We start from the raw sequence: 22422 nt of genomic DNA, 5'->3' as shown, positions 1-22422 counted from the left end.
TTACTTTTGATACTTAAGTTCATTTTATCAATTACATTGACTTTTGATAATTAAGTATATTTAAATCCAAATACTTTTAGACTATTACTCAAGTAGTATTTTACTGGGTGGCTTTCACTTTTACTTGAGTCATTTTCTATTAACATATCTTTACTTTTACTCAAGTATGACAGTTGGGTACTTTTTCCACCACTGCAATTGAGTGCAGGAAATGCAGAAATGATAAAAGTGCAGAAATTTGTTTTAGTCGAATTGAACAGTATAAAACAATCAGAATGGAGAAAGACTTATTGATATCACTTAGAGTCTGTGTTGCCACCCTAGGATCACTCACTACTCATAAAGCAAATGTAGTACTTTTATCATTCAAAAACTAAAAATACCGTCTTTTAAAAAAAAATTTAATACCGTGATATAATATTTTGGCCATATCGCCCAGCCCTAGCACGAATGCACACACATGAACGCACACACACAGCATGTTCCTTACCTTTTCATCTGAGTATATATACACACACACAACAATGTATTGAAAACCCCAAAACAGAGAAGAAATCTTCACACCTGCACTCAAATGTGTCAAAATCCATTCACACTCATGGACAAATGCAGCAACACAGACACAACCACAACCTCAGATGCTGCAGCATACACCCCCCCCCCCCCATTCCTTTTTTTAGCTCTTCCCGGTTAATCTGCTCCTCCCCCACCCTCTGTTAGTCACACTCAGCCCTGTCTGTCTTCACACGGCCGTAACACATCTCGACAAGAGGAACACGTGTAAATGCTGTTCATTGACTACAGTTCAGCATTCAACACTATTGTTACCTTCAAGCTCAGAGACCTGGGTCTGGACACCACCCTCTGCAACTGAATCCTGGACTTCCTGACGGACAGACCACATGCTGTAAGGATTGGCAACAACACTTCTTAACACTGGGGTGCCCCAGGGGTGCCTCAGTCCTCTGCTGTCCTCCCTTTTCACCCACGACTGCGTGGCTTTGCACGTCACCAACTCCATCATAAAGTTTGCTGACGACACCACGGTTGTAGGCCTGATAACCAACAGCGCCGAGTCAGCCTTTAGGGAGGAGGTAAGTGAAATGGCGTTATGGTGTCATGACGACAACATGAGGAAAACAAAGGAGTTGATTGTTGACTTCAGAAAGCAGATGAGGGAAAATGTCCCAATCTACATCAATGGGACTAGTAGAGAGATTCACGAGTTTTAAATTCCTCGGCGTCCACATCACCAAGGAATTGTCCTGGACCAACAACACCACCACTCTTGTCAAGAGGGCGCAACAGCATCTCTACTTCCTAAGACGGCTGAATAAATTCGGCATGCCGCCCCGGGTTTTCTCCAAATAATACCACTGCACTATCGAGAGCGTACTAACCGGTTGCACCATGGCCTGGTAAGGAAATTTCTCCGTCCACGACCGCAAGGCCCTCCAGTGGGTGGTGAAGACGACCCAGTACATCACAGGGACCGTGCTTCCACCCATCCAGGACATCTACTCGAAACGATGGCTGAGGAAGGCACGCAGCATTATCAAGGATCCCACATACCCCAGCCACAAGCTGTTCTCTCCCTTACCGCCGGGCAGACAGTTATCGGAGCATGAGACTGCTGAACGAGCCATCAGACTGCTGAACACTTGAACTGGACTGGTCAGCTGCTCTGATTCTCCCAACCTTTGCACAACTGACTGCTACCAGACTCTTATTATATTGCTCAATTTATACACTTGCCCCCCATCCCCCTTTCCCCAATACACAAGTAAATATTGTACTATAAATTGCCTTCCTGAATTTTATTTATGCTAAAATGTTTATTCTACTCTACTGCCATTTACTTTGTTCATATTCTTGTTTTTTACTATTTCTTATTGTTGCGTTTTCAAGAAGGAACCTGTAAGTAAGCATTTCATTGGACGATGTATACCATGTGTATCCCGTACGACAAATACAACTTCAAACTTGTCTGTACACACACACACACACACACACAGTCAGTGAGTGTGTTGGAAACTGGATTTGAGAGACGTGTGTCAGAGCTTCTGTTCTCAGGGACGGATCATAACAGCTGCTCACACACACTAACTGTCTGGAACTGAGAGGCCTGCCGCTCACAACGGAGCAAGCTGTGTGCGTGTGTATCATCTAGCCTGTAATAGGCTTCCTCACTGTGACTCATTCTGTTGTGAAGAGAGAAGAATTGAACTGGTGTTTGTGTCCATGTTTGTAACTGGGAGTCCGTAAGAACAGGATTCAACTTGAAATGCAGCGGTTTTTAACTAATACTAGAATTACAGATGATGACGACAAGTGTGGTTGCCAACTTCGACCAAGACCGACATTTCCGTTCATTGCAGTTATACACTGTCTTATTGTGTATATCTGTATTTATTTATGGTTGGTGTTCACCAGGTTGGTTTTAGTTATTTAAAAATATTTTGCAATATGTGCCGTGTTGGAGAAGTCCAGGTAGTCCCCTCCTTGTTTCAGCCTGTTTTATTTTGTTTGGTTCCTAATGAACCCCACCCTGCTGAATGACTATACCGTTGCACGGAAAGGGGTTATATAGAACCAATCAGGAAGAGAGGTGTCTCTCCATCCAATCATCAGTTCTGGCTTGAGTGAATTGAATTCAGTGTATAGAATTGAATTGAGAGATTGCATTGAATCAAACAGGTCTGATCTGCATTGAGAAAGATTGAAATGGATCAACTTGAGATTTTAATCATTGTTTCTTTTACTCAGGCCTGCTGATGGGAGCGGGCAAGAGCAAGCCTAAGGAGCCGGGTCAGCGCTCACTGAGTCTGGATGGAACCATTGGAACAGGCTTGGACAGCATGCACCACCACCTCAGCCCAGCCCAGCAGACCCAGACCCCGAACAGAAGTCCCGCCGTAGGGGGCACGAGGAGCGGCCACCACCCCGGGCATGCCCCCACCAACACCCCTGAGCTGGCACTGTTCGGCGGGGTGGACCACACGGGCAGCATCATCTCTCCTCACAGAGGACCACTGGCAGGTAAGTGGAGCAGGGCTGCGTGAAGCAGGGCAAAACATTGTTGAATGTTCAGATGGAATGATTTCAGATCTTACAATGACAGCCTTGTCAGGTCATGTTCATTAGGCACCAAATGAAAGAAAACAAACTAAAACAGTGAGGCACTGCCTGTCCCATAAGAAACACACATTTTTGTTTTTCTGTTGAAAAAAGGTTAAAATGTTTTCTGTTGCTTGCTCTAATAAACACAACCATGATTCTAGCCCTTCTATTGTTGATTGGCTCTGATAGTTGAGGCTTTTTTATTTTATTTACAAGTTTATGACCTTTTCAAAGCATCATCTCTCCTCACAGAGGACCACTGGCAGGTAGGTGGAGCAGGACATTCCAATGCTGCCTAGGCTGCATGAAGCAGGGAAAAACGTTGTGGAACATTCAAATGGAAATATGTTACATGTCCCTTTGGAATGTAAATGTCACCCATTTCTTTTAAATAATTATTTCTCAATAATAAGTTTGGGTACAGATCAAGTGTAAAGCAAACATCCTTCCCCTGAATGATCTTTCTATGGATTTTGTTTGAGGAAGATCCAAAATGTCATCATTCACACAAATGCCCCTTTTTTATCAACTAGACTAAACTGGATTTGATGTCCTAAGGCCCAAAAGCGTAGTTTAGAGTTTGGGCACCGTCGCTCTAAAGCAGTGCTTAGAAAAACACCCTGATTCACAATGAAGGTAAAGGAACACTTTGCTTATTTTTTACCTGATGTTCATGATATCCAGCACCTACCAGTGTCTTATCCGTTTGACTACAAAACATAGAAACACACAATTTTCACATATATAAGAAGTAAAACATATTTGAAGTGTTCTCTTAAGGCTGCAACTGTTTAGAGTGCAAAATCATCTTCAGTTTGACTTTGAAGACTCACAGACCAGACAACATTATAATATCCACGTTCAGCACCAGGCATCTAACTATGTGTCTAGACAGGTCAGTAATTATTTTGCATCTCCTGTAAAGAGATTGGTTGCCCTCTCATATTGGGAATTTTCTGTAGGCTCGGGTTATCCCCCCAGCAACTAATTAACCAATCAATGTAGGCCTGAGATTCCACGTTCTTAATCAGGTGGTCGTTGTAAGCTATATATGTTGTGACCTTCAAGGACTATTGGGCAGCCCTAATGTAAATGCCTGATTTCTCTTTGCGGGAGATGCTAAATTGTATTATACAGCTCAGTGTTTCCTCTTTTTTTTCTGTTGGCGAAGTGCAAAGACCTCCAATGTAATGTTTTAAGATGCGAATGCCAAAATCTTAAATTGAGACAACATATGTAAGCGGGGGCAACAGAGCTAGTAATCCTCCTGCCTGGTTAGGGAAAAAATAATACCCAGTTCTATGAATCTATGTTAATATTCAGGTTTATATCAATATGAGCTGTATATTGCAGGAAGAGGATACTGTACTTTTTGCCTTTTGCTGTTTCTCAGATGTCTGTTAGCCCAAATCTCCCATGTCTAAAAGACAGTGTTTGTGTGTGTGTCTGTCTCGCAGGAGGTGTCACTACATTTGTGGCGCTCTACGACTATGAGTCACGGACTGCCTCGGACCTGACGTTCAAGAAAGGCGAGCGGCTGCAGATCGTCAACAACACGTAAGGAGATGCCCGCGCCATCATCTTCCTGTTTAGATCCAACATATCCATGCTGTACTTCCACCTAGACACACACACTCATCCAGACATGGAAAAACCCAAACACACACGTTTTTCTGTAAACACAGACACGCATGCAAGCACTCTGTATAAACACACACCCATGAGCTCGCTTGCTCACTCACTCACTCGCTCACTCGTGTGCGCACACACACACAGTCACAGAGTGCCCACTTATTCATAATTCCTCGTTAGCCAGACAACAATGTCTGTCCCCTTTCTCTCGACCCCATCACCTGGGTACAACACTACCACTAATGCTTTCAGATCTTACATTGACAATTTTTTACATTACATTTACATTTAAGTCATTTAGCAGACGCTCTTATCCAGAGCGACTTACAAATTGGTGCATTCACCTTATGATATCCAGTGGAACAACCACTTTACAATAGTGCATCTAAATCTTTTAAGGGGGGGGTTAGAAGGATTACTTTATCCTATCCTAGGTATTCCTTAAAGAGGTGGGGTTTCAGGTGTCTCCGGAAGGTGGTGATTGACTCCGCTGTCCTGGCGTCGTGAGGGAGCTTGTTCCACCATTGGGGTGCCTGAGCAGCGAACAGTTTTGACTGGGCTGAGTGGGAACTGTGCTTCCTCAGAGGTAGGGGGGCCAGCAGGCCAGAGGTGGATGAACGCAGTGCCCTTGTTTGGGTGTAGGGCCTGATCAGAGCCTGAAGGTATGGAGGTGCCGTTCCCTTCACAGCTCCGTAGGCAATCACCAATCACCAAGCCAAACCATTACCTAGCATAACTATAGTTATTAGATAGCTATCAAAACATGTCACCTACTGTACACACACACACACACACGGTTATCTGACCAAATTATATGGGGTAGTAGTATTTACCATTTCTATTATTGTTTAATTGACATACACACTAACACGCTTTCAAACATGATTATTTGGGAAAGTTATCAGGGGTAGTAACTAGCATAATTTATATAACTATTTATTTCACACACACACACCTCATTGGCTAGGTAAGCAAGCTAGGCTAGCTAGTTAGCTAACGTTAACTAGCAACATCTAGCACAAGCTCACTACTAAACTGACTTTTTTTTAAAATTTTGTCAGGTCATGTTCATTAGGTGCCATATGAAAGAAAACAAACTAAAAGCACTGCCTGTCCTATAAAAATCACACATTTTCAAAACGTAAAATAACATTTTATGTTGTGTGCTCTAATAAACACAACCCTGATTCTAGCCCTTCTAGTGTTGATTGGGTCTAATAGAACCTCTTAGGGCTAGGGGGCAGTATTTTCACGGCCGGATGAAAAACGTACCCAATTTAAACAGGTTACTACTCTGCCCCAAAAAATATAATATGCATATTATTAGTAGATTTAGATAGAAAACACTCTGAAGTTTCTAAAACTGTTTGAATGGTGTCTGTGAGTATAACAGAACTCATATGGCAGGCAAAAACCTGAGAAAAATTGAACCAGGAAGTGGGAGAAATGAGAACTGTAGTTCTTCTTTTGAATCCCTTGAGAAACTACAGTGACAAAGGGTTTACGTTGCACCTCCGAAGGCTTCCATTGGCTGTCAACAATCTTTAGAAACTTTCATCCGTCTCCTGTTACCGGGCAGAAAATTGTGGCTCAGTCAATCAGTGGCCAGTCTGAGGACAGGTGTCTCGCACACAAGTTCGCTGTTCGTAATTTTTCTTCTGGGATGAATACCTATTGTCTGGTTGGAAAATTATCGCAATTTTACGTTAAAAAATACCCTAAAGATTGATTGTAAACATTGTTTGACATGTTTCTACAAACGGTAATGGAACTTTTGAACTTTTCGTCTATGGATTTGCGCCCACGCCTCATGGCATTGTAAAGTGTTCTGGATGGGCCAACAAAACGGAGGTATTTGGACATAAATGATGGACTTTGCAGAACAAATGAAAATTTCTTGTTGGAGTCCTTCCGAGTGCATTCCGCCGAAGTTCAGCAAAGGTAAGAAAATATTTCGAACATATTTTAGAGAGTTGTCGACGCTGTGGTTGTAGGCTAACTGTATAGCTTAGCATTGAAGGCTAAGTTCTGTACTCAGAATATTTAACAATGTGCCTTCTCCGTAAAGTTATTTTGAAATCTGACAAAGCGGTTGCATAAAGGAGTAGATTATCTATAATTCTTTAAATAATTGTTATAAATTTGGTCAACGTTGATGATGAGTATTTCTGTAAATTGATGTGCACATTCACCGGAAGTTATGGGGAGAAAACATTTTCTGAACGTCACGCGCCAATGTAAAATGGGTTTTTTGGATATAAATATGAACTTGATCGAACAAAAAATGCATGTATTGTCTAACATGATGTCCTAGGAGTGTCATCTGATGAAGATTGTCAAAGGTTAGTGCTTAATTTTAGCTGTATATCTGGTTTTGTGACGGCTATCCGTGCTTGGAAAATAGCATTTTTTTTTTGTTGCTAAAGTGCTATCCTAAAATAATCTAATGTTTTGCTTTCACCGTAAAGACTTTTTGAAATCGGACTATGTGGTTGGATTAACGAGAAGAGTATCTTTAAAATGCCATATAATACTTGAATTTTAATTTTGAGATTTTTGTGTTTTGAATTTCGCGCCGTGCAATCTCACTGGTTGTTGTCCAACCAATCCCGTTAACGGGATTTTATCTCGAAGGGGTCCTCAAGAGGTTTTAAAAAGTGTTTTTATTTACAAGTTTATGATCTTTCCAAAGCATCTCTTTAAAGGACGCAAGCCAGTTTGTTTCCAAAATGTTTATTTGTTCCTTCACTGGGTATTGTGGTTGCAGCAGGAAAAAATACACGGAGTTGTGTTTAGACTTAACTCATAAGACACTATAGGAAGACATTTAAAATGCATGGTTCAAATACAACCATTTCAGGTGAAGCCATTTGGAGTTAGGTGCAGATTGTATTTTTTCCAGTTTTCCTGTTACTGTTCAATGGTCTGAAATGCTTGAAGTATGGTCTTGTCTTGTGTGCTGTTTGCTGCATTTCTCTCTGTATGTTTTTGATGTTCTCTGCTGTTTCTGTTATTTCCCTCTCTCACGCTTCATGGTTTCTCTTAGGAGAAAGTACAGCTTCAGGTCAGTGATCTAGTCCTTTCTGAGCCCCCTGTCTTAACTTATCTCTCCACCATTCCTCTTTCCATTGAACCTGTTTTTCCTCAATGTGCATTGAGGTAATATTTGTCAAACCAAGCTACAGCATGTGGAGTAACCAGTCTTACTTTGTTGTTATAAGAATTACTGCTCACTAAAAGCAAACCAAACAATTGTGCTTATGAAGGCAAAGGCGAATTGGCACAGAATATGGTATAATCAGTCATATTGTGTTCACTTGGTATCCCTGTTTTATTAATTCTTATTTAGTCAAGAGAGTTTAAGATAATTTTATTATCCTGTGAGTTTCATGATATGAGCACAGAAATCAGTGTACTACACTTGTTTACTCACTGTGATGTTTTTAGGCTTCAACCACTGTCAAATAGTCTGTATCTAATGTGAATGACCAGTTAGTACCCTGAATGAACCCAAGGAAGGGTTATGATTGTCCCAGTCAATAACCCTGTCGTCTCCTCCTCTCCTCTGATATGCTGCAGGGAAGGGGACTGGTGGCTCGCTCGGTCTCTGACCACCGGAGAAAGCGGTTATATCCCCAGCAACTATGTGGCCCCCTCAGACTCCATCCAGGCAGAAGAGTACCTCAACTTTTCTTTCTTCCTGTTTTCTCGCCGATTGCCGTTTATTGTCATGAATCTTGTCCTGGGGGCAGAACTGAGTGATAGATCGGCCAGCTGTAGTCAAAATTGGCTAAACTGTAAAAATGTGTGATTTTTTGTTGTTGTTGCTTTTTGGTCTTAATGTAAGGTTAGGCATTAGGTGTAGCAGTGGGGTTAACGTTAGGTTTAAAATCAGATTTTATGACTTTGTGGCTGTGCCAGCTAGTGGTTTGCAAAATTCTGGTAAAATCCCAGGTTTTCCAGAAATTCTGGATTTCTCTAAGGTAGGTGTGTATGTATGCATGTATGTATGTATGCATGCATGCATAGATAGAGACCCATGTGAACAGTAAAATACCCTATTCGCAGATGTACTTCAGTGGGTCCGAATGGGCAGAAGTAGTGCTTCATAGGGACATTAAAGGGACATTTACCCTCCAAAATCAAAGTTTGTCAGGTGTTTTCAGAGCTGAAAAGTGGTTTTCTGTTGAGAGAACACCACGTCCCAGGCCAACTATTTTGTAGATCCAGCTATATGTCACAATCCAAAATTAATGAAAAAGATAAGCACCATATAACATCTTGTTTCTGTGCTTATTCCGTGCTTATTATTTCCATTTATTTGGTTGAGGCATATAACTGGATCTACACAATCAATAGCATGAGATGGAAACTCTTCTTAATAACATTACGCTATTTTTGAAGTCTGAAAACATGACACCAACTATGATGACGTTCCTTTAAAGCTGCTTAGTGGCAGGTTCTCACTGTTCTTTCTTACTCACTCTGGCCCACTTTCGCAGGTGGTATTTTGGGAAGTTAACTCGGCGCAACTCGGAGAGGCTCCTTCTGAGTTTACAGAACCGACGAGGAACCTTCCTGGTCCGAGAGAGCGAAACCACTAAAGGTGAGAAGAACCTCTGAGAGAGCGACGGCCATTTTAGACATGGATTAGAAGCGCTTTGATTATTGTCAAATTTCTTGTTGATGTTCTCCTTTCTTTTGTGAAGTAGTCCTTTCTAACACAGAATGTACTGACCATATGCGTGAATAGATACTTTTTGGGTCTTTTTGTCCCGGGGGCCTCTAGCTGTGGATCGGTGGCGTAGGGAGGGGGTTATTTTGGAGGAATTGGGGAGTGGAGCACCTGTGAATGGACGGGTGGGGTGGGGGGTGAATCACACAGGCAGAGCTAAGTCACCGTGCGAGGGTGCTGGATTTCCTCTGGCTATAAAATCTCTGCGTGTACACACACACTGTCTCTCGCATACACACACACAAACACACACAGGGGGAGGGTCTAGGGAAAGGATTTACAGCGTAGGGTGCTTTAGATTCCATTCTGCAGGGCATAGAGCTCATGTTCTAAGGTATAGAGTTCATATGGTGTAGCATGTAGTTTGGTCTGTAGGCATGGTGTATGCTGGTGTGTGTGTGTGTGTGTGTGTGTGTGTGTGTGTGTGTGTGTGTGTGTGTGTGTGTGTGTGTGTGTGTGTGTGTGTGTAGGGTGCATAGTAGTGTGTAGGGCTTGTGTTATAGTGGGGATGATCTATGCCATAGTGTTCAGGGTGCAAGTATACTAATGTGCACTAATATTTTAGAGAGAAAGGCTTGTGTTGTAGTTTTGTAGTATTTATGCCATAGGGTGTATGGTGCATGCAGAAGTGTGCAGGGTTCATGCTTTTAGAGCACGTGTTAAACTCCAGTCCTCGAGGGCCGATTGTCTGCAGGTTTTCACTCCTTCATTGTACTTGCTTTTAAAAATTACGGTCATTGATTAGTGACCTCTCCTCATCTGGTTGTCTAGGTCTTAATTGGAAAGAAATTGCAGACCGGATTGGAATTTAGTTTGACTCCCCTGCTTTAGAGGGTAGAGTAGGGTTGCATGCTCTAGGTAGTGTGCTTCATTCCTTCAGTCCTGGCTCAGTGGGTACCGTTAGAGCATGGTGCTGGCAACATTAGTCTTGCCGCCGGTTTGATCTGAAGTCCAGAGAGCATGATGATACTTACTTTCATTACCGGTTTGATTCCCACATGGGCCACATACATGGAGTGTACAAAACAGTAGGAATACCTGCTCTTTCCATGACATAGCTTTCACCTGGTCAGTCTATGATCCTTTTTGATGTCACCTGTTAAATACTCTTCAATCAGTGCAGATGAAAGGGGAGATACAGGTTAAAGAAGGATTTTTAAGCATTGAGACATGGATGTGTATGTGTGCCATTCAGAGGGTGAATTGGCAAGACAAAATATTAAAGTGCCTTTGAATGGGGTATGGTATTAGGTGCCAGGCGCACTGGTTTGAGTGTGTTAAGAACTGCAACGCTGCTGGGTTTTTCCCGCTCAACAGTTTCCCGTGTGTATAAGAAATGGTCCAAAGCCCAAAGGACATCCAGCCAACTTGACACAACTGTGGGGAAGCATTGGAGTCAACATGGGCCAGCATCCCTGTGGAACGCTTTTGACACCTTGTAGAGTACATGCCCTGATGAATTGAGGCTGTTCTGAGGGCAAAAGGAGGTGCAACTTAATAATAGGAAGGTGTTCCACATTTTTTGTGCACCCAGTGTATTCTGTACATGTACATTCAGTGGTCAAGTTTATTAGGTACCCCACCCCGTTCACAAATCTTTCGCTCCTACAGACAGTGATGCACGTGGCCGTGGCTTGCTATATAAAGCAGGCGGACAGGCATTGAGGCATTCCGTTACTGTTCGATTGAACGTTAGAATGGGCAAAATTCGTGACCTAAACGACTTTGAGCAGTGGAGGCTCCTCAGAGGAGGAAGGGGAGGACCATCCTCCTCAGTGAATTGCATAAAAATTCAAACAGTAGCCTTAGCAGCATTCTGTAGGTTGGCACCATCGTGTAGCTGGAGGACACTTAGTTTCTTTCCTCCTCTGGGTACATTGACTTCAATACAAAACCTAGGAGGCTCATTGTTCTCACCCTCTTCCATAGACTTACACAGTAATTATGACAACATCCGGAGGACGTCATCCAACCTATCACAGCTCTTGCAGCATGAACTGACATGTTGTCCACCCAATCAAAGGATCAGGTAATTAATCTAGTACTGAAAGCACAAGCTACAGCTAGCTAGCGTTGTGGTGCATAACATGTTGTGAGTAGTTGACTCAAAGACAGAGAAAGACAATAGTTGAACAGTCTGAACAAATTCATTTATTCAAAAATTACCTTCACTTACTTAGTGAATGCAGCTAGCTAGTTTAGCCTACTCAAACAGAGAGGGATGCTATGTTAGCTAGCTGGCTATGGCTATGGCTATCCAACACTGGAACTCTTCCAAGTCAAGGTAAGCTTTTGGTTTTGTTAATTTATTGCGAACGGGGCCCGCCAGTGTAACTGCTTGCTGCTGAGTACTGAATGATTGTAGCATGTCTACAAATGCGTTAGTTCTAGTACTTATGTTGACTATGCCGTTAATATGGTGACAACGATGTAGGCTGTGTGTGGCGGTTATGATATGAAGGTTTCGCTTGGAAAGTTTTTTTTCGCCTGGTCACAGAAAGCTGATGTGTTGTGCACTGAAGTCTATAAGCGATGGGAATGGTGAGAGGAGGAGAGCACGTAGATGCGAGAAGGAATTATACAACGATCAAAGGGATCATGCTGTTTGTATGTGGCTGCAAACAGAACAAAACAGGTGAAAAACATACATGAATTTGCCCAATAGAAACTCTTGTTTTCAACTGTTATACTAATGATTACACCCTAGATCAGCTAGATGCAGGGAAGAGTGTGCAAGGCGGTTTGGAATGTGTTAATGTCTGTCACCTTGATTACTCAAATTTCTCTAAACCTGTGCACTTCCCTTGTAAACTTTAATTTATAGCATCTACGTGCTCTCCTCCTCTCACCATTCCCATCGCTTATAGAGGTTGTAGCAACCTCATGATGCGTATAGGGAAAATTTGAGTATCATGCAGTAGCCTAAACCTGTTGATGTTCCATTCAGCTGGGTGAATGGAATATGAATGACAGTCATCCAATATACATTAATAGAAATAATAATGTTCATTAAAAAAATATTCTATATACAGTACCAGTCAAAGTTTGGACACACCTACTCGTTCAAGGGTTTTTCTTTATTTGTACTATTTTCTACATTGTAGAATAGTAGTGAAGACATCAAAACTATGAAATAACACATGGAATTCTTCAATTCTTCAGATTCTTCAAAGTAGGCACCCTTTGCCTTGATGACAGCTTTGCACACTCTTGGCAGTCTCTCAATCAGTTTCATGAATAATGCTTTTCCAACAGTCTTGAAGGAGTTCCCACATATGCTGAGCACTTGTTGGCTGCTTTTCCTTCACTCTGCGGTCCAACTCATCCCAAACCATATCGATTGGGTTGAGGTCAGGTGATTGTGAAGGCCAGGTCCTCTGACGCAGCATCATCACTCTCCTTCTTGGTCAACTAGCCCTTACACAGCCTGGAGGTGTGTTTTGGGTCATTGTCCTGTTGTAAAACAAATGATAGTCCCACTACGTGCAAACAGATGGGATGGTGTATCGCTACAGAATGCTGTGGTAGCCATGCTGGTTAGTGTGCCTTGAATTCTAAATAAATCACAGATGGTGTCACCAGCAAAGCACCCGATGGGAACCACACGTGCAGAGATTATCTGTTCACCTACTCCGCGTCTTACAAAAACACTGCAGTTGGAACTAAAAATCTAAAATGTGTACTCATTTCTGGATTGACTGACCTTCATGTCTTAAAGTAATGATGGACTATTATTTATCTTTGCTTATTTGATCTGGTCTTGTCATAATATGGACTTGGTCTTTTACCAAACGAATTAAGTTGGAAATAAATTCCACAAATTAACTTTTAACAAGGCACACCTGTTAATTGAAATGCATTCCAGGTGACGACCTCATGAAGCTGGTTGAGAGAATGCCAAGATTGTGCAAAGCTGTCATCAACGCAAAGGGTGGCTACTTTGAAGAATCTCAAATAGAAAATCTATTTTGATTTGTTTTAACACTTTTTTTGGTTTCTACATGATTCCATATGTGTTATTTCATAGTTTTGATCTCTTCACTATTATTCTACAATGTATTAAATAGTAAAAATAAAGAAAAACCCTTGAATGAGTAGGTGTGTCCAAACTTTTGACTGGTACTGTATATTAAATGGCAACGACCGCCACTGGATCGACAGTGGCGGTTTCAGTATCTCTGAAACGGCTGGCCTCTTGGACTTTTCACGCACGACAGTGTCTATGATTTACCGAGAATGGTTACAAAAAACATCCAGTCAGCTGTAGTCCTGAGGTTGAAGGAGAATGGCAGGAATTGTGCAAGCTAACAGGCGGACCACAAACAGGCAAATAACGGTGCAGTACAACAGTGGTGTGCAGAACGGCATCTCGGAATGCACAACTTGTTGGTCCTTGTTATGAATGGGCTATTGCAGCAGACGACCACACCGGGTTCCACTCTATCAAAAAGAAGCAGCTCCAGTGGGCACGCAATCACCAACACTGGACAATTGAGCAGTAGAAAAACATTGCCTGGTCTGCTGAATCCCGTTTCCTGTGGCATCATTCTGATGGCAGAGTAAGGATTTGGCGTAAGCAGCGCGAGTCCATGGACCCATCCTGCCTGGTGTCAACGATACAGGCTGGTGGAGATGGTGTGGGGAATGTCTTCCTGGCACACGTTAGGTCCCTCGATACCAATTGAGCATTATTTCCGTGCCCCCTAATAGATAGCTGTAACTAATAAACTTGATCCCAGGAAGAGCTAATGGGATCCATAAATACAAATACAAAACTGGCCACTGAGTGTATATGTCACTGTTAAAGTTGACCGTTATTTAAGTGGCTTTGGATAAAAGTGTCTGATAATGACTATTTTATATTATAACATGCAAGTGTCTCACAATTGAAGTGTATGGGAAGTGCGTAATCAGAATTTGCTCTTCGTATGCATCCACCAGTGATTGATATTCACCATGGATTCTATAGGTAGTGGTACAGCTGTGAGTGCTGACTGTTGATTGTGTTTTAGTGATTTATAAAGGCGTAGGGAGTGGAGTTTCACAGTTGCATGTTGTTAGAAATAACGATAGAGCACAGTGCTATTGAGGCTTACCCTCTGTACTGGTTGTAGTGTACAGGTTGTTTTTAGCATCAGCCGTTCCAAATTCTGGAGATCAATTTTGTTCTATTATTGTTTCTAATGTGCTCATGGCTGTGCAATGAATTTCTCTGCTGGGACAATATCGTTTGAATTCAATTTAATTTGTTTTGACCCATCTCTCGTTTTATATACACACACACACACTTTGTAATTATTTTCTAATTCTATTTTTATGAACAGGAGCCTATTGCCTGTCCGTGTTGGACTATGACAACACTAAAGGTCTCAACGTCAAACACTACAAGATACGCAAGCTAGACAGCGGCGGTTTCTATATCACCTCACGCACCCAGTTCAGCAGTCTGCAGCAGCTGGTCTTCCACTATCGCAGTAAGTAACACATTATAATCACATTTGTAACGCCTTTGCTACTTACTTACAAAAATTCCTATTATACAGAGAGTAACACCAAACTTGAAGTGAATGTTTTTGTATTTATTTGTCCATGTACTATAATATGCATGTCAAGGTCATGATGGGGGCAATTGTCATTCTGTTTTCCAACTAGTGTAAAGTGAATAGTACAGCTATCTCTCTTTTATTTATACACAGGCTACACAGACATTGCTCAATAACTCAATAAGAATATCAAACAGATTGGCACAGCTGACAATTATCAGAAATGTCTCGCAGAAAACTCTGCTTCTACTGCCTAATGTGGAAAAGTGGTAACAAGGGTGGACAGTGCTAAATGTCTAGGTGGTAACAGTATGCCTCTTTCTATCTCTCCCTACCTAACCCCAGAGCATGCAGACGGGCTGTGCCACTGTCTGACGGAGGTGTGTCCCGTGCTGAAGCCTCAGACCCAGGGCCTGGCCCGCGATGCCTGGGAAATCCCACGGGAATCGCTCCACCTCGACCTCAAACTGGGCCAGGGCTGTTTTGGAGAGGTCTGGATGGGTAAGATGCGCGTGCACACATTAGCCTTTTACGGATGTATTTGTATCTGTATGTAATCCACCAAAAAGGCTTGATTTTATAAAATGCAGAGAACACGCTTGGAGAAAAAAAGGCATTCTAAGCCTATCTAGCCTTGGCGCGCTACAGCAATGCTGGACACTGTATAAAAGTCGATTTATGCTTGATCCGGCAATGCGGTCCGAAAGCTCAGGACGGATGTGGTGAGACAATTGCGGAACCTCCGTGTAGCTCCGCATTGACATTAAGGAAGGTGTCAAGGAAGTGAGTTTGTGTTTGTACAGTACATACTGCCCCCACCTACCATCAACCAATCATGTCAATGTGGAGCTATACAGAGCCCTTCGCATTGTTACAAAATTTAGCAGGCTCATGGCAATGAGGTACAGAGCTTGATTTGGCCTCCGGAGGCTCCACAATTGTGGCACACCCTCCATACGGAGCCTCCAGACCGCATAAATTGGCTTTTACTGTTATTGCTTTTACAGTAAGTGCTGAGTGGGTAGAAGCTTGCCAGCTCAATAAAGTGCCCAAAACTGCACACTGGCCATATACTGTTACATGGAGTGTCATGGTATTGTGTTGGGTGTCGTGACAAACTATGGATGCTATGCCCAAATGTACAGTAAGTGCCGTGCTAAGAATGTTCAACTCTGTGGTACAGAGCTACAGCCCTTTAGTGAAGCCTGTGAAATCTGGTGTGTAATGTTTCCTCTCTGCAAAGGGTATTACTCAAGCTCTGTCATTCAGTTTTCAGAGACATTAAAAAAAACATAGCAGGTTACAAAGTAGCGCTCTGTAGCTACGTTTTGATGTTTGGTTTGTTTCTTGTCAGGGACTGGTCCAAATTCACGTTTTGCCATCCCCATCGAGCCAGCTAACTAGCTGTGTGAGAGTACTTGACTCCGTTCACTGAGGGTTAGTGCTATCCTGAATCCTTGGATGTCTCTTCGCTAAACCCTAACCCATACCCTAACAATAACCCTTACCTTACCTAACCCAAACCTTAACCCTTACTGTAACCATTTTGTATTTCTACTTCAATGGGGTAGGGACGTCCCAAGGAACCCGGATAGCAAGGACCATTCACTGAGGCAACACTTGGGGCGAGAGGCAGCGCTGTGCCAGCCGCAAATGTTGTGATTGATGTTTTTCCTTTTTAAGTGACAACTACCAGAAATCAGTGAAAACATGGCTAAATACCAATATATTGAAAATATGTCCTATGTCGTTGTTTTCCAGCTGGCTAGCATGAGGCAGCTCAGTCTTCAGATACACATTTTGCTGGAATCAGTGCAGTTTATCCTCCTTTCACTAGAGTAACACACAGTTTTTCCATCAAAAACAATCTTGTCTTTCTTGTGCTCTTAAATTCAATGTGGCGCTTACATTAATGCTCTTTCCTCAAATGAAAAAAAACTGCTTTCTGAGTATCTTTTGAAGGGCTGTTTTAAGCACAATCATACAGATTTGTAAAAACAATACAAATATTCCAGCTATAATAATACAAATATCAGCAGATATATCGGTTATCGTGAATATTTTCATTCTAAAAACAATCGGTATCGGATCCAAAAATACCATATCTGTCAGGCTCTACTTTTCATTCCAATTTCATGTATTTCACCTATAACTTCATATAAGAACTGTGTGGTTGCTTGTGGCAGAAACGTGCGCCTGTACCATGGATTGTCTGGGTCGCCGAGAGAAATAATTTACTCCTTTAGCTATGTTGGCTAGGGTCTCTGACCTATAGCTTTTGTGTTTCCACAGGGAAGTGGAACGGTACAACGCGGGTGGCCATCAAGACCCTGAAGACAGGCACCATGTCCCCAGAGGCCTTCCTCCAGGAGGCGCAGGTCATGAAGAAGCTGAGACACGAGAAACTGGTGCAGCTCTACGCTGTGGTGTCTGAGGAACCCATCTACATCGTCACTGAGTACATGACCCAAGGTAACTGTAGACCACACATCATCATTATTATCAGTATGGCTGTCCATCGTTTCCAAAAATAACGTTGCTTCCAGGGATGGGGTTATAGAACAGATGTGGCTACCACTATTGTTACAAACACACACATTATCACGTAAGTATTGCACTATGTAGGGAATAGGGTGCCACGTAATCATAATCATCACTTACTTAGTACATGAGACACACAAACACACACACTTCATCATCACTGACTACAATGGACTATGGTTCAAGCTGGCATGTGCATGCTCACACACATCTTGTTCTTGTGTTCCCTCCCTCCTGCCTTCTCTCTCTCAGTATGCTGATAACGCTGTCGCTCCCACAGGTAGCCTGTTGGACTTCCTCAAAGGTGACACGGGCAAGCTGCTACGTCTACCCCAGCTAGTGGATATGGCATCTCAGGTGGGACATTCAGTGCAATGTTGATTATACCTTTTTCATGTAATTAAATTATTTAAGTCAATTTAAGTTATTTTGCCATCTTCTTTTGTTCCCCTCCTTTCTTCACCTTATTCCCTGATTGTCCCTCTTTCTGCTGTATCTATTCTTCCTCTCACTTTTTATCCTTTTCCCTCTATCCATTCTCATCCTCTAACTCTCTCTCCCTCTCATTTCATCTCATTTCCCCTCTACTCTCCCAGATTGCAGCAGGGATGGCATACGTAGAGAGGATGAACTACGTCCACAGAGACCTCAGGGCTGCCAACATCCTCGTAGGAGACAACCTGGTGTGTAAAGTGGCCGACTTTGGCCTGGCCCGCCTCATAGAGGACAACGAGTACACTGCCAGACAGGGTAAGGCTTCAGTCCAGGTCACATCTGTAGTTGTGTGTCTTAAACCTGGTTTTGGAGGACCCGTGTTTAACCTGGTTTTCCTTCCAACTGGTCTCTGTGTATAAAGTGGCCAACTTCCCGTCTTAGAGGATAAGGCTCTGGTCTGGGTCCAATATCTCTAGGTACGTGAACTGACATTGTGCTGCCAGGACAACCTCTCCCTCAACGTCAGCAAAACAAAGGAGTTGATTGTTGACTTCAGGAAGCAAAGACATCGCACATCAATGGAACTGCAGTAGAGACTACAGTTTTAAGTTCCTCTGCATCCACATCACCAAGGACTTGACATGGACCAACAACACCACCACTCTTGTCAAGAGGGCACAACAGTGCTTCTACTTCCTAAGGCAGCTGAAAAAATGTGTCATGCCACCCCCGGGTACTCTCCTAATACTACCGCTGCACCATCGAGAGTGTTCTGACCGGTTGCATCACGGCCTGGTACGGAAATTGCTCCGTCCACGAATACAAGGTCCTCCAGCTGGTGGTGAAGATGGCCCAGTACATCACTGGGGCCGTGTTCCCACCCATCCAGGACATCTACTTGAAACAGTGCCTGAGGAAGTCCTGCAGCATCATCGAGGACCCCACACACCCCAGCCACGAGCTGTTCACTCCCTTACTTTTAGGCAGACGGTATCGGAGAATGAGATCTTATACCAACAGGCTCAGAGAGTTTCTATCTACAAGCCGTCAGACTGCTTGTAGCGGTTTTTGAATAGCCATGGGAAAAGCAGTTGCAAGATTGGGACGCATCCAAAAGCCAATTAGAAACCCTAGAATTCAAATGAAACCGATGACGTCATGAATAAAACTTAAAACATTTTATTTGTAGAATCCGTAATGATAAGTGCAAGGTAAACAAAGGTTCTAATATTCCAGGTAAACTAAAACGATCAAGGTAAAACATATGTGGTTCAAATGTATTCCAACTCGGTATCCCAAACATTTTTCACTCCTGGTAGGCCTTACTTCTGAAATGACTGCAACACATAACAAAGAGCTGCAGTTAGTTTCAAAGTGGGTGGCAAGGAATAAGTTAGTCCTAAATATTTCTAAACCTAAACGCATTGTATTTGGGACAAATCATTCACTAAACTGTAAACCTCAACTAAATCTTGTAATAAATAATGTGGAAATTGAGCAAGTTGAGGTGACTAAACTGCTTGGAGTTACCCTGGATTGTAAACTGTCATGGTCAAAACATATTGATACAACAGTAGCTAAAATGGGGAGAAGTATGTCCATGATAAGGCACTGTCAACAAGGCAGGTCCTACAGCCCTAGTTTTGTCGCACCTGGACTACTGTTCAGTCGTGTGGTCAGGTGCAACAAAAAAGGACTTGGTTCAGAACAGGGCAGTACGGCTGGCCCTTGGATGTACACAGAGAGCTAATATTAATAATATGCATGTCAATCTCTCCTGCCTCAAAGTGGAGGAGAGATTGACTTCATAACTGCATGTATTTATGAGAGGTATTGACATGTTGAATACACCAAGCCGTCTGTTTGAACTACTTGCACACAGCTCGGACACCCATGCATACCCCACAAGACATGCCAAGAAGTCTCTTCACAGTCCCCAAGTCCAGAACAGACTATGGAAGGCGCACAGTACTACATAGAGCCATGACTACATGGAACTCTATTTCACATCAAGTAACTCATGCAAGCAGTAAAATTGTATTTAAAAAACAGATAAAATAAACCCAATATGGAACAGCGGGGACTGTGAAGCAACACAAACATAGGCACAGACACATGCATACACACACGATAGCATACGCACTATACACACACATGGATTTTGTACTGTATATATGTGGTAGTGGTGGGGTAGGGGCCTGAGGGCATACAGTCTGTGAATGTATTGTAACTGCCTTAATTTTGCTGGACCCCAGGAAGAGTAGCTGTTGCCTTGGCAGCAGCTAATGGGGATCCATAATAAATACAAATACATATACTTCCTGTCTCTTATACCCAATAGGTGGCTATCTGGGCAGGCCCACCCGTACCACCAACTAATGGAGGCTAGAGGGCATAATTGACCTATTTCTATTTCAAATCATAGGACCATAATAAGAGATCTCATAACCAAATAATGCGTACACCATACCTACCGTAAATTCCGGACTATAAGCCGCAACTTTTTTCCCAGGCTTTGAACCTCGCGGCTTAAACAATGACGCGGCTAATATATGGATTTTTCCCGCTTTCAATTTTTTTTTCTCCAAAAAAACACATTCTGTGACGTGCTCACTTTTTTGGCAGCATGAAGATTTCATTAGACCAATGAAATTGCCGAACGGGTTAAGGTCAAACAACTTTTTTGTTTACTGTTTAGATTAAATCGAGCGCTCTCAAACTTCCCATCATTCTGATTACGGTAGTCATTTTGTCACCCTCATCATGGCAAAGACACGGAGAAATGCATATGATGCAGCTTTCAAGTTGAAGGCGATTTATCTGGCTGTTGGAAAAGGAAATAGAGCTGCTGCACGGGAGCTTGGTCTTAATGAGTCGATTATAAGACGTTGGAAACAGCAGCGTGAGGAATTGACTCAGTGCAAAAAGACAACTAAAGCTTACTGATATTTTTAATTTTTTGTTACAAGCCGTGTTTCGTTAAAGCCTATTTATTTTTGTTACCAAGCCGTGTTTCGTTAAAGCCTGTGTAAAGTTGATTTGTTTCAATGTACCGGTAGGCACCTGCGGCTTATGGACATGTGCGGCTTATTTATGTTCAAAATAATATATATTTTTAAATTCAGTGGGTGCGGCCAGGGGCGAAAATCTGACATCAACTTTGGAGGGGACAATTACATTACATTTTCTCAAGAGCAATTCCTGAGGGGGACACCAAAAGTATTGCTGTAACACATAGCCTACGTTGTAATATGTTAAATGTATATTGAGGAACCATAATTACTACTACTGGATAATTGATAGGTACAGTAGTTAACAGAAGGGTTGTCCCAACTTGTTCAAATGTTTAAATCATCATAATACTACTACTAATAATAGTTATAGCAGTGTTCCTTATCAGTCCAGTATGTCTGCAGGTATTTGTATTTACAACCAGCAATACCAAGAAAGGCCAGCAGGTGGCAATGGTACTGTACACTGTATGGGTGCAGTTTTCGTAAATACAATGAACATGGTGTGATCTCGTCTAAAATAATCTCCATTCAGTAACATCACAAAGTTGTTCTCCGCATTGAATTGACCTTTTAATTTTACTTTTTCTGATACATTTATGAAGTCATTAAATATGTGCCACTGGCCTGAGTCTACTACAATAGCTTTACAAGAACAAAAAGCTAAAAATAAGTACAGTTCTAAAAGCAAAATGAATAACCCAAATAAATCAACAAAAATATCCTTCAGTCTGTGTCTCAACTCTTCAAACAGCAGCTATGGACAAGTATGTCACACAAAGTATGCAATTTTAAATAAAATAACATTAAATAAATAATTAGTAAGTGTACTGCCATGTACTAAAAACTGAAAACTACTAAACAAAAGAACAAATATCATACTATACACCAGGGGTTCTCAAACAGGGGTCCATGGAGCCCTAGGGGTCCCTGGTGTAATTGCAAGGGGTCTGTGAAATAAAAAAGTGTAATGAACGTATTCAGTACTACAAGGTTTCCAGTAACTTTACATATAATATAGAGGGGGTGGAGGTCCCTGAGGACCGCTCAAAACCTTGCCTGCCTTGCCTCAAAATATGCAGGGGTTGTAGTACCCCTCACTGCTATACACACTACTGAACAAAAGAACCGAACATATGTTTGCGGGTTTCAATGGATCCAACAAATTGCTGGCAGATATTTTCCCTCTTGAGACTGTCCAGCCTGTCTTTATGTACATTACAGACAACTACGCCGTTCAGTCTCTCTTGGCCCATGCTAGCCCGTAACCAAGTCTTCAACCTGCGGAGTGCACTGAAACTCCTCTCAGCCTCACATGAAGACACTGGCACCACAAACAAAATTCTGATCAGCACCTCAACTTGGTCAAACAACCCCCGCACCTCCACTGGAAGCCTCCTGAGGA

General features: G+C 42.4%; 1 protein-coding gene across 2 annotated transcripts in view; it reads left to right on the top strand.

The window, feature by feature from the left end:
• Positions 1–736: 736 nt before the first annotated feature.
• Positions 737–22422, top strand: part of LOC106565074 (proto-oncogene tyrosine-protein kinase Src) — a 39432-nt gene continuing 17746 nt past the window's right edge. Inside the window, exons 1-10 of one of the 2 annotated variants that reach the window (XM_045691392.1) lie at positions 737–1094; positions 2767–3039; positions 4578–4677; positions 8332–8430; positions 9255–9358; positions 14812–14961; positions 15376–15531; positions 17323–17502; positions 17852–17928; positions 18168–18321. In XM_045691392.1, the coding sequence (XP_045547348.1) occupies positions 2775–3039; positions 4578–4677; positions 8332–8430; positions 9255–9358; positions 14812–14961; positions 15376–15531; positions 17323–17502; positions 17852–17928; positions 18168–18321 (1285 nt within the window). In that variant the 5' untranslated portion in view covers positions 737–1094; positions 2767–2774. Of the gene's footprint in view, positions 1095–2766; positions 3040–4577; positions 4678–7320; positions 7817–8331; positions 8431–9254; positions 9359–14811; positions 14962–15375; positions 15532–17322; positions 17503–17851; positions 17929–18167; positions 18322–22422 lie in introns of those variants that run through there. The other variant, XM_014131707.2, reaches the window with a different exon arrangement.

Source organism: Salmo salar, chromosome ssa12 (assembly GCF_905237065.1).
Source record: "Salmo salar chromosome ssa12, Ssal_v3.1, whole genome shotgun sequence".
NCBI classification, from domain to species: domain Eukaryota; kingdom Metazoa; phylum Chordata; class Actinopteri; order Salmoniformes; family Salmonidae; genus Salmo; species Salmo salar.
This window is presented reverse-complemented; position numbering and strand designations above follow the sequence as displayed.